The following is a 13626-nucleotide window of genomic DNA, read 5'->3' as shown; positions in this document are numbered from 1 at the left end:
TCCCCTGCCCCACAGTGCAAAGAACAGGGCTAGAGATATGATAATATGCATTTCATCAATGTAATCATCCCCAGCATATTTTCATAGGTGTAACTTACTGAGTTCTTACTATGTGCTAGGCATTGTTCTAAATATTTTTCTAGCAATATCTCATTTAATGTCCATAACAATTCCATTTGGTTGTTGGTGGTGTTTTCTATATTTCTGATGAGAAAACTGAGGTTCAGAAAGAGAGAGCTACATGAACAAGTTCACCCAGTTTCTAACCAGCAACGTAGGTGCCAAATCCATGACTGTCCACACTGGTTCAGGAAATGCCAAGCAGAAAAGAAATCCACCATGACCTCATTAGATTGAGCAGTGAAGGAGAAACATCCTTCCTTGTTATCAAGACCATATCCTCCATGTAGTTGTAACACATAATGGATACTAAGCATCCATCCTCTGTGTAAGTTCTGGTCCTTTCCATCTGTATGAAACTGAGCTAATTATCTTTACACCTTTGAAGTGATAGCCTGTAGATTTGAGGAACTAGCAACCCGTGGCTTGCTGTATCGATCTCTGGGAATAAACACACACAGAAAATTCCAAGGATTGAATCCTACAACAGGTGTGGGGTTGAAGCCATGGACGTCTTATAAAAAGACATTTTAGATTTTTTTTTAAACATCTTTATTGGAGTATAATCACTTTACAATGGTGTGTTAGTTTCTGCTTTATAACAAAGTGAATCCGTTATACATATACACATGTTCCCATATCTCTTCCCTCTTGCACCTCCCTCCCTCCCACCCTCCCCATCCCACCCCTCTAGGTGGTCACAAACCACCGAGCTGATCTCCCTGTGCTATGCGGCTGGGGCAAATACTACTCAAGTGGTAAATTTTGGGGGAGGCTTTAGCAGTTTCCAAAGTGAGGGCTTTGAACAGTGATCATTTTGACACTCTTTCATCTTTATAATGAATCTTCTATAAAAAAAGATTCCCATCAGAGAATCCCACCACTTGAGAGAAGAAAGAGGCCCAGAGACCATCAGTTGTACAGTCTTGTTTACAGATTAGGAAACTCGGGCCCAGGGAAAGCAAGAAACATACCTGGCTCCTCTGGAGCAGAGCTGGGGCTGGAATCCAGTGTATTCTCTTCTACCACGAGTATCTGTTTCATCCTCATAGCCCCTTCAGCTGGAATCTAAAGCATTTGAACATTGCATGTGACACATGTTGCAGAGGAGAAGTCCCTGAGCTTTGGTGAACTCTCCCTGTCACTAGTTAGCTATGTGTTCTTGGGCAGTGTTTTAATCTCTTGGAACCACAGTTTTCTCCTCTGCACGGTGCAGTTGCTGGACTTGCTATCTGGAGTCATTTTACTACCCTAACATGTGACTCTGTGATTTTAATCTATCCGTGAATGAACTTCTACTTTTCACAAAGCACATGATCTTCTTTTTCCTCATTAAGATTCTCTGCATTTCTAATGAAAAATGACTTTGGAACCAGAATTCCAAAGACAGACAAGCTCTAAGTAAAAGATAAGAGAGACATTTTCAGATATGCAAGAACTCAAAAATTTATTTCCCTAGTTCCTAGTTTTAATAAGCAATTTGTGGCTATACTTCAGCACACCAAGAAACTAAGATACATGTGGGCATCAAGAAGTGACAAGACAAATGCAGAAGCCCAGAAGGAGAACATCCTAAGGAGATAATTGGTCAGTTCATCAGAATTAGAACAGGAAGCCAGTGGCCTCTGAGAAGGATGCCTTCACGAGAAAGAATGGAATGAATTCCAAGAAATATCAGGGAGCTAGATGATACTAGGGACGTATTTTTAAAAAATTACGTGTGTATGTGTGTGTTTTATCTTTCAACAAGAACAAAGATAAATAATGAACACCAAGAGAAAGAAATTCATAAAAACAAAATCGAAGAGTCTAAATATGAAGGCAGAGCGATCCAAAAAAAGTCAGAAAAGTGAAATTCTTTGATCCAGATGAAGGAACATTGACTTTCACTGGCATTGGGGTCATGGTCTTGAGTGGTTTCAGGAAAGTGTGATTGTCACACACTGTGACCCTCTGCAGTGCATACTAAGACGCCAGGCTAGTGAAACTCCATGCCCCTGCTTCCAAGTCTTAGAATAAAATTGGACAACACATAGAACTTCTAATACTGGTACCAGACACGGTATAAAAGTTTACATCTGTAACAGGGAATATAGTTAACAGAAGTTGAGAAGGGGAAGAAGGGAGAAAAGATGGGAATGTGCTAAGATTCACACAAAATCTTCTTGGCTGCCTCTGTGACCAGAGAGTGGCAGGAAATGGAACTGAAGTGGGACAACACAGGAGACTGTAATGTTTTGTTAAGAAATAAAAGCTGGGTAGACAGTAACAGGCATTATTCCCAGCCTTGTGTGAGCTGGTTACTGTCCCTCATCATCAATTTGGGTGGTTCTTTCTCCAGCCTCAGGTAGCTTCCTCACTAGCATACACTGATAAGTATTTTACTGACTAACTGAGTGGGGGTTCTCTGCGGATCTCTGGGGTTATCTCTCTGTTCAGATCTCTCTTCTCTAATACTTGGCGCCATGAGCTCTAGCTGCCTTGGTCTCCCAAGCGCTCAGCTCTGTCTCCCCAACTTAGGAAATCTGCCAGGCTCTCCCTCAATTTCCCCTCCCTGAGCTACTGCCAGGAAACTCTCTGAAGTCTGTAAAATGGAGAAATCATAGAGCTCATCTTATCTGATTCTCATCAACCAGGGATTATTGTCTTTTTTTGCCTGAGTTCCAGTGTCTTAACAATTATTGTTTTATATACAGAATGTTTTTTTTATTTAGTTGGGAGAGTAAATCTGGCCTCTGTTAGTCCATCTTGAAAGCAGAAGTCATTTTAAAAAAAATTTCTGCTTTATCAGAGGTCTCTTTTAGTTTCTGCCTTCCCAGACAGCCAACTCTTTGCTTACCTCCCAATTTTGAAAATCTAACTTAACCCCCTAAAAGATAATATTCACACCAACTCCATGTAACAGCCAGTAACCAAAGAAAAGAAACTAATTGTAGTTCTAATTTTTATTCTATACATTTCCACACAATTCACAATACAGAAAAAGTGTCCAAAAAGTAACTGTAGCTAGTCATTTCTTTTTCAGAGATTAGTTCAGTCTCCCAAATTAATTCCATTGAAAATCTCTGTAGAGCAACACAGTGATCAAGATACTTTGTATAAATAGGAAATGCAAGAAAATTAGGGAAAAATACTTTATGACTTTGTTACAAAAAAACTCCATTCTTCCCCACCCCACCCTTCCCACCCACCCTCCCTCCATTTCATATTATCTGGATCCTACTTTACCTGGAAATAAAACTTCATCATCCTACTGCCACAGATGCTACTCTCTTTTGGATTCCACCTGCCAGCTGGCAGCTTTGCAAAAGCATGGCTCTGGGATGTGATAGGGCAGAATCAAAAATTATGAAAGAGCCCTTTATAATGTGACTGCAACTCTTCCTACAGATATAGCCTTTGAGAGTGGACTACCCACAGCCAAGGGCACTCTGGATGCCCAGGAACTTTTTCCCACTCAGGAATCAAATTAAATGAAATATATTCATTCTTATGGAACTGAGATTGTCCTCTATTTCTTTACAGGAATGGTTTTCCTCATTTTCAATCAGCTGTAGTCCATATAATACGCAGATTCATGGCTGTCAACTTAATTATTGGTAATTAAAAAAAAACAAACAGCCTAGCTAACCTTTAACTGAGACTAATGTGGACCCTAACTTATCAAAGATGTGTTTTGCAAAATATTCTATTGTGCTAGAATATTTTGTCTATAAAATTTCCAAATCTCACTCCCCAGGATGGCAAGAACCCCACACTTCCCAGCCCACAATCAGGATGTTAGCAAGCATCAATCTAGGTTCCAGTTGCATTGGAAATTATACATGTCATCAAAGCCTCAGTCCAACCAATGGAGGAGGGGGGCAGGGGATGAAAGATGTTACTGATAATAAAACCCAAAAGGTTGGGAACCATTTGGATTCATTACACAAGTTGCAGTAAATATCAAAGCTAAACTCTATCTTAAAAGTTGATAAATCTCACTAACCTATTTGAGAGAAATTACTCATAAATTTAAAGCAAAATATAGGATAAACCAATTTCTGGCTGTCATCTGTTTATTTTTACAATTTGTAAACATCTCCTATCTCTGTAATTCTTAAGAGGAAAGGTTATATAGTCTCAGAATTTGTAAGGATTATGAAAAACTTCCTAAGTTGTCCTTATTTTTCTCAAATTTTATCATAGATCTGCATAAGTCTGTGGTCTAACCTCCTAATGAACACTTAGAGAAAATCCTTCAAAATCAAGCCAGTCCTTTGGAAAGCTCTACTAGAAAGTTCTTTCTATTAGCAGAGTCCTGTTTTCCCCTAAATTCCAGACATAATCTAATTCTTCTAAGCAGCATATGTTGAAAATTTCATAACTGATACTCCTTGAAGCCACTCTAAACAAATTCACTTTTTTTCTGTATCTTCTGAATTTGCTTTTCATGAGGATCAAAGTTTGCTGAGGGGACATATTACTTATTTGTGGGTCACCATGGCAATTTAAGACTAAGAGCCTTATTATTGTACTATACTTGAGAATTTTTTTCCCCCATTACTGTTTTTTCTCACCTTCCCGAGATAGAGGCAGGAGGGGCGGGGGACAAGGTGGGGTGGAGCGGTTCCCTGAGCAAGACTCCAGATACGGGCCCGCTTTTCAAGGTGATCTCAAGAATGACTCCCACCCCCATGCAGCCAGCCTGAAATCTAGGAGCTCATGGAAGTAAGGGAAGGATGGCAATTAACACTAGTTCACAGGCGGAAACATCACAGAACCTTAGTCTGGGGATATGAGGTTGAGCTCTAATTCATGACAGTAAGTTATAAAAATTGCCTCCATGTTTTTTGTACCAGAAAATACAGGGATCTTCTGCCCCCTTCTCCAAGCCCCAGTCCCAACTGCACACCCCAAACAAAAAATGGGTAGAAAGTAGGAAACTGAACACTAGATCCTTTGTTTTCACTTCAGTTCCTGAACTTGTGACGGTTATGCCTTTGTAGAAACATATCTTATTCAGGAGATTTGGGAATTGGCAAACAGTGGTGGGTGTATGTGTGTGTAAGCAAAGCAGATTTCTTTTAGGGTCATGAAATACCGGCTTCTAAATGATCTGGGATATATTTACAATGTCTGCTGTTTTTACAAAAACGCTTTCATTGCATCTATACGGCAGGAACCTGAGAAAAGGGGCTCTGACTGAGTTCCGCCCCAGTCCAAAATCACAGAAATCGAAACCTGGAAAACATCACAGATGTCTTTTAGTCCAAGCAGTTGCTTTAACATGATCCCTGATCTGGTTGTTCAATTTTCACTTACATACTCGCTGCCGTAAGTTCACTGTTGGAAAGCCCAATCCACTTTTCTGGATGTAGTGTTTAGGGAAAACGAAACCCTTACATAAGAAATAAAGCGCCTCCTCTCCATGTCTGTTGTGATCTGGTCTGTCCTTGTTTTACTCTGCAAACTGTCCGCCCTACAGAACTTGAACCTCGCAGTCCTAGTTAAGCCACATCTCCTCCAAACGTTCCTATTCCCAATCCAAATTTGGCTGCTTCCCAGATCAAACACCCCTCTTCTACGTATTCATCAAACTGCTCACAGAGGGGCCTTGTAAATACAAGATTCAGAACAGAAGGATATCTCAGGCCTGTCCGTTCTTTCTACCTCAAGCGTGGCATCTTCCCATAGGTGCATTAGACCTCTACGTATGTGACTGTGTATGATGGATTTAGCCTTGTATACCCACCCCAAACTTCAAGCAATGGAATCTTGAATGGCAAGACCATTTCAACACTTTTTGGTGCAGCATTCTGTAATAATATTATTCCAATAGTGGCTTCCAAGGAGAGAAAATAATACCAACATTTTTAAATGCTGAGAGTCACAAAGTAGAGAAGCCAGGAAGTCCCCTTCAGTGTTATTTCGTGAAATCCATCCCGGTACCAAAATATTTGCCCTTTTTTTTCCCCTTGAAATTTTTCCAAGCTGATAAGCCTCTGAGAGCAAAAATCCTAAATTTTTAACACCATATTCTCCCTCAGTCCTAACCAACCCACGCTGTGGAATCTTAGGTAAATATTTTTTCAAGGATTCACCTTCTAAATGATGGAAAACTGAATGATGGCTGTAAAGTAGCATTGCAAGCAATGGTGAAAAATCACTTAGAAAACATCTGTTGTAGACACGTTAGTCGGTAATATCTAAAGATCTTAGTTGTGCTATAGTTCTGCCACTTACCACGTGAATCTGTGTTAGTTGAGTTCATTGCTCTGAGATTCCATTTATTCCTTTAAAATGCACTATCTGCCTTATCCACCTCAGGGCTTTACTGAAGCTCAAAAGTGTCAAAAATGCATCAAAATGCTAAAGCAGTAACAGTCTAAAACTACCGAAGTTGTTACTAATAAATTGTACAGATTTGAGTTGTTGAAATTATTTTTATTGAAGCCTGTATGCACTAAATGATTGAGAAACAAGATAATTTCAGTTGTTCCCATCACTAAAGTCTCCCATGTCAGATGCCATTTGGCTCAAAATACTGAAACTATGGAAAATGGGTAAAACCCAGAATCATCGCTTTCTTATTTCCATGGGTAAACCCTCCCTTGTAATTATCATGCCAGTAGCAGAAGCCAAGGCACTTTCCATGATTGCCTTTCATGTACATTTACTTGGACCCCAAATATATTTTAGGCAGGATTTTCTTCTGTGGTTATACCAGATTACATTTAATCCTAAGAATATCAAATCACAGCACTTTTTTATATTGAATGGATAGTAAAACAGATTTGTAATAGGACTTCACTTAAGAATGTCTGAGAATATTCATGAAAATTCATAATGCTTCCAGAAGTGTTTTGGAGTAACTTACACCTCTTAGTATGCTTTCTTTTCATTAGCTCTTAAATTCATGCTTAGTTTTGAGATTTTTAGATGATAACTAAGTGTCATTCTCTTTAAAGACTCTCTTACAAAGTGATGTTTTAAAAGATTAAAAGTCAAGATTTTTATAAAATTTTAAAATGAAACCCTGCCATTCAACAAAGTCATTTTAAAAGAACGTTTAAAAAACTCCCAGAATCTAATCCAGCCCCCTCAGATTCATGTCCCGAGTCACAACACCCCTCCAGGTGGTCATGTAGCCTCTGCTTAAATACTCCCCATGACTACAAGTTTCTAATTCTGGGCCCACTCTGCTGTTGGACGATATTTATGCTTCACCTTTATATTCGGTCAAAATCCACTGCAAGTTCTGCCTCTTGTTCCTAGTTCTGTCCTTGAGAAATAGGATAAACAGTTTTGGCTCTCATTTTAGTCGTGTTTCTAAGTCTCATCTTAAAGTCTTGGTTTCAAATCCATTTTTTAAGAACAGTGCCAAGACCCTAAGGAAAAGCAAATGCGAACTATTTCTTCTTTCATATTCTCATTTCATAGAACTAAAATGTGGCTAGCTAAAGAACGATGGCACAACAAAAGCTGACCTGCAGGGCATGCTCCCCTAGTACCATGGGCTTCTTCTGTACAGAACTTATCAGATTGGAATTTGTATGTTCTCCTAGACTGAGCTCCATGAGGTCAAGAGTTTTGTCTCTTGCGTTCATTCTTATATCCTTGGTATGGTGCCTGCATCAGAGTAAATGATAAACATATTTTAAAATAAATGATTAAATACATAATTGTATGATCAATTCTGTGAACAGATGATTGCAGGTGAAATGAATGAATGCATGTATAAAGAGACTCTAGAATCTGTCCACCATGACGATACCATCCAATATTCAAATCTCTGCTTTAAAATGTAATGCTTCAACAGCCTAAGAATTATTTTTTCTGCTTTTTTGGGGGGACCAGTTCAGTAACTCTGGGTGTCCTGGGCAAGCACACTGTCAGGAGCACTATTCCTTGCTTAGTTCCTATTTTTAGGTTTCTTACTAAACTGCGGGGAGATGGCCTAGAATCCACAGACGGCCAGTAGGGGTATAACGTGCGTATAATCCAGTCACCCGGGTGACTTCGTGGAGTGCACTGTTTACATCGCTGGGTGTGGAAGCAGCCGCTACGATTGGGTACTTTTGTGGTGTGACTATGACAGAAATTTGCTAAATCGATCTGGGAGATTACTTCTCTGAATAAGGCCTGTTGTAAATATACAAGCTGATCAAGGTCAGTGGAAGTCTCTTTGTCCTTCAGGAAAAAGGGATACTTGTCCCAGAGAGTAATTTCATTTTGATCCATTTTGAGCATAACATCTGGGGGAGACGGGCAACTGTATTTCAGAGTCATTGAAGGTAGTGGCAGAAAGTCCAGGACCAGGACAATTGCCATGGGCAGACAATCAGAGGGACTAGCTATGGGGTGATGACCAGGACACGGAAAAGGGGTGGAGCCAAAGTCAGTCTGAGAGGCTGGGCAGAGGAAGAACCATAGGACTTATAAAAATCAGCTGAACGTGGCATTTAGATAATAAGAAAGTTGAGATATTCAGAGATGGTTCTACTAAGACCTGGGCAGAAGCTATTTTATACTAAATAAATGTTAATTAGAAAACTCTCTAATGGATGTTCTACTTTTTCCCCCTAAAATGAAAATAATCCATTTAAGTAGAGCAATTAGTAGTTTTATTGGATGGTTATGACAAGCCAGTTTAACAACCATCTATTTTATTTTTAAATAGCATAATTGCATAAAATATCATGCCGTTCTCAGTGATTTCATTAGCTACTCCTACTAGAAGGAAGCCTAGCTACTCAGACCGCACCCATATCCAAGTTACTATGGCTTTTCGCGGTAGCTTACCAGAATTAGATATCATTAGGCAGCCTACTGAGTGAATCCTGTAACTCAGCCTTGTAAAGGGGTATAAGCATCACAGAGGACGGAACTCTCCACTTGAGATCCACAAATAGCATAAACGAGTCTCTGGGCTCAGGTAGGTTTCATGCTTCATGGAAGGTAACAAAAACAATTACAAGACCTCTTGGCCATAGATTTTATGACACAGGCAAGAGCAAATGCCATGTGCAATTGGAGTGCTCCAGTAACAGAACTAAGCTTAGTAATAGTAAAAATAACAAAGAATAAATGAAAAATTTCTGTTACCTTATCTTTGTCTGTTGGTGTTAACTAACTACACAGGCACAGATGACTAGCATGCTTCTAAAATTTTTTTTTAAACCTATGCAATATATGTGTGTATAGGACATATACACATATATGTATACAAATAAATGCATTCCTATATGTGTATTGGGGCTTGTATATGCACAGAGTATTTCTGACATAACATACAAGCAACAATGTTTATCGATATTCCCGCTGTTTATCTTGGGGGGGCGGGACAGAGGACACTACACCAGCAGAGAGGAACAGCTTGACTTTGCATGTGATACTCTTCTGTGGTACTAGAACTTCTTATAAAAAGCACGTTCTACTTTTATAATTTAAAAATCTAAGCATTTAAAATAAAAATGACATGTAAAAAAATAAAACTGCTGCACCCACGTTTTCTAAGACATGGATATTGTGAGGAGTCTAGTCAATAAATTCCAGAAATCCTTTAGGCAAAGAAACTGTTACTAGGTCTAAATGAAAACTACCTACTTGTTGAGTATGTCTCAATGCAAACGGATCTGCCTACGCACTAAGGCCAGCTAGGATGGAAGGATGGGGAACAACGGGTAATGTGAGGCTTTCCAGCATCTGTCACTAGTTTCATGGCTGTGTACTTGCCAGCTAAATTCTCTGTTTCAGAAATTGCATTCATTTTAGGTCATAACCTCTACAGAGGTAACCAAAACTCTCCAAGTGACATTCCCGGCTGTGGTGTTTATTTCATTCCTGGCTTCTGTTCTTTATCAAGTCCTTGAATGTGATCAAGCATAGGTCAACTGGGTTCTTTTTCATTAAATGTGTAATACTGGAATATAAGGCTGCACAAATGACTGCCTTTAAGGTTATATAATGTTGGCTTTTAATAACTCTCCATTTCTCATGCCTCTATCAGTCTAATCTAAAAATGGAATCCCGGAGCAGACAGTGCCACGACATGGAAGGCTCTTCTGAGCCAAACACAGAGGATTGGCAGCTAAGCTAGCGACTCTTGGCAGTACCATCTCAGTTGGTTTTGTAGAAAATTGTATTTCTATAGGTATATAGTTTTATGTCTTTTAAAGTGATGTGGATTTTCAGACCAGGGCCAGACTATTGCTTCTATACTTCCTGATGGCCCATTAGAGGGGATACTACCTACCCTAAGCTGAGTTGGAAACTCCTGAGCACATTCTCTTTGCTCTTTCTAAAGCCCAGGACTGTCACATGCAGTGGCCAATTTTTAAAAAAAGCTACAGGAGGTAGATTTAATGTTGAAGCCATTAAATAGGTCACTGTTCTGATCATTTTTGAGGCTTTTTTTTTTTTTTTTGTAAAACCTAAGTTCTCTGGGTGTTTGCCTTGGTCCTATGTCATTCCCCATCAATAACGTAGGACATTAACGTCTTTCTCTTTTTGCTTTGGAACAATTTCCAAATGCACCAGGACCCCTACAGTAGTCATTACCTCATCTATTTCCATATCAAGGATTTACGTATGACTTCAGTTGGAGCTATTTGAATTGGCCCATAGCCACCTGTACCCTCAATTTTCTCTGGGCCGCTCTGAAGCATCACAGAGAAATATGAGATGGTAGTTGATGAAAGCAGAGTCCTTCATCCCAGCAATGGCAGCTGGTAACTGGCTGCATAGCCAAATGCTTGGCTCAATCTAGGGAATGGAAGGCACCATTCAAAGCCAGATTCCAGTCTGTCATAAGGATTATATTTCTGTCCTCACAACATCTCCTTGACAGTCCCACCAACTGGAAAACTCCCAGCAGAAGCCCAGTGATCAAATTCTCCTGGAGCTTTTTTCTTTCTTCTAGCTTCTGGAAATAATCTACTCCAGTCCCTTTTGCCCTCACCAGAAAACCCAAAACATAGTTCCATTTCTAAGACTGAGGTATGGAAATAGATTACTCACAACCAACCCATTCTCCCACAGCTGGAAATAATGCCAACAATTTGATTTTGAAACAACTAAAGACAGACTTAGACCCCATCCACTGAGAGGCTATTCCAACCTAATACAGTATATATCATCTTTGTACTTTCAAAATGATACGTGACCAAAAGTGGTTCAGACAAGCAAGGCATCACCACTGGAGCTTTAAATTAAATGTAGAGAGACAGTCATTTATGTTTACATGCAGAAACACTAGGGAAACACTTTATGTCTAAGAACTAAATGGAAGAAAGCTCAGAAGACATCGATTTAGTTTAAAGCAAAAAGGTCACCCACTTTCACTTTTGCCTTATACCCAAGTCAAGTAGATATTTTCAGTGAAAGAAGACTTTTTCTCCTGATACTTTAGTTATCATAGAGTCCTTAATAGAGGTGCCTGTAAGTACCAATGATCCGTGGCAGGATTAGAAGCTGTAATTCTACTGCCAGCAAGATGTTCCTGGCTAGACTCCCACAGTAGTCTGCACTAAGAACATTCTGGTAGGGGAAACAGAAAAAAGAATATATTTGACCACCCTGTACATGAGATATGGGGCTATAGTGCCATCAGGTGTGACCTTGGAACCTGACAAGTAGTAGGTGAGGCATCCATCAGAAAGATCCAGGCATCTCGGAAATCTGGCAGTGGAACTCATAAAACAAGGCTTTGTCCTTGGGACAAGGCTTACTTGGGGTAATGAAAACCAAAACCTTAGAAGGAAAGCCTAAAATGGGCCCCCTCTCACCACTGTACCTGAATCTTTTAGCCTCTGTGCAACATTCCAGCGACTGTTTTCTTGCTTAAGTGAGTTATTTTGACATATGTTGCTACTTTTGCTTTTGCTGTTTTATTTCCAGTCGATTAGCCTGCTTTCTATTATCAGTCAAAAAAGCCTAAAAGTAAACGCTGTCGTAGCGCTCCATTTCCTGTAACCACAGTTCCCACACATGGTTTTCTGCTCTGCAATTTCAGCAGCACTTAAAATTGAGTGGTTCTGCAAACTAGCTGTGGGCCTTTGTTGAATCCATTGCTCATCTCTATTGCAGCAAAAGGCAAAGATGGCTACATGTAGGCAGTACGGAGCTGGACCAACAGCCCAAGCTGAACCGGCCCTCCGTGGCTATCGGCAACAGCCCTGCCACCTGGGTTGACCCCTGGGTCCCCTCTCTGAGGTACCTCTGAGCCCAGACAACTCCCATGCCACCTTGCCACGCCTCAGAGATATTGCACACAAGCTGACATTATTTCTGTGGCACTCCCCAGCTCCTGTATAACGAAAAGGGATTAAGGAGGGGGAGAGGAGACATGCAAAGGTCACTAAGTAGTCTCGGTATGTTTAGTCTTGGAAATGGAAGCGGTCTGACGCTTATATTTTTGCAGGACAGCCAGAGGGTTTGAAAAGACCTTCAGAGTCTTCTGGTCTCCAAAGGCTGAATGTAAAGAGAACCGATCATATCATATTTTTTAAATTGATGGGTCATTACAGGAGAATTGTGCGGTACAGGGGAAAGGTGAATGCATAGGGGGCGGAGGGAGCAGTGCCATTTATACAAACATCCTTGGATCTTTAAAATAAATTATACAGGTGAACACAGAAGTTCATGCTACTTGCTGGAAGCAATAAGGATCGAATTTTGTGGAATCTGTATTCCACAAATCTCCAGGTATCCTGCCTCGTCCTCAGTGGGCTATCATGTTCTGTTGTACATCTTGGTAGCCCTTAAAACTGGTGGCATGGTCTCAGATAGATTCTTGCAGGAGAGAGACAGATTTATGGATTCCATCAGCTTCTTCCAGGGGAGCTGCCCAATCACCAGGAGGGCACAGGTGATATGCTCGTTCAGATTCTCTCAGCCTGTCTACCAGGGTCAAACAGCAGTTTCCAGGTCCTCATGGCCAATGATCTTATAGTTCTGGCGGCTTTCTAGGTAGGCTGCCAAATCCGGGTCCCCGGCCTGCTGTGCTCTCTCTTGAGGTGTCTTACCCTGTAGGTAACAGTGAAAAGGAAAGAGACACAAACACTTGGGATAAGATTTTTTTTAAAAAAAATCATAGAAACAGAGCTACTCAAAGATGACTTGCTAAAAAGGATCTTTCCACGTTTGCTGTTTTAGAATTGATGAGACACTTAAAGATCTATTATTTGACAGATGCAGCTCATCAAACATGTGAGGTGCGCAAGCTCAAGAGAGACGATCACTTTTCAGAGGTGGGGTTCCATCAAAGGAAAGGGAGGCTCACAGAGTAACCAGGTACACAGCAGCGAACTGCGTGGCACAGTGAGTTTGGGAACCCAGATCCTTTCTGGAAGGGGGACAGAAATCACTGAACAGAAAAGCAGGGAAACGGGCATTCTGATTTCTAGTTTGGAACTCTTTCTGTTATACTAAACCCTGGGAAGTAACAAGCAGAAACAAAGAGGAAGGGATGGTCAGAAACAATCTAAAGGGGTTTCTTTGTTGGTTTTGAAGTCTTCAGTTAGG

General features: G+C 40.4%; 1 protein-coding gene across 2 annotated transcripts in view; it reads right to left on the bottom strand.

Moving 5' to 3' along the window:
- Window positions 1–6143: 6143 nt before the first annotated feature.
- Window positions 6144–13626, bottom strand: part of DGKI (diacylglycerol kinase iota) — a 452138-nt gene continuing 444655 nt past the window's right edge. For both annotated transcript variants that reach the window (XM_030759800.2, XM_022580220.3), the window contains one exon: window positions 6144–13128. In XM_030759800.2, coding sequence (XP_030615660.2) covers window positions 13012–13128 — 117 coding nt within the window. In that variant the 3' untranslated portion in view covers window positions 6144–13011. The remainder of the gene's footprint in view (window positions 13129–13626) is intronic.

Source organism: Delphinapterus leucas, chromosome 9 (assembly GCF_059928025.1).
Source record: "Delphinapterus leucas isolate spDelLeu-1000000601 "Yukka" chromosome 9, BTC_Dleu_Yukka2, whole genome shotgun sequence".
In the NCBI taxonomy this organism is placed as follows: domain Eukaryota; kingdom Metazoa; phylum Chordata; class Mammalia; order Artiodactyla; family Monodontidae; genus Delphinapterus; species Delphinapterus leucas.
Note: the sequence above shows the minus strand (reverse complement) of the source record. Positions and strands in the feature narration are given on the sequence as shown.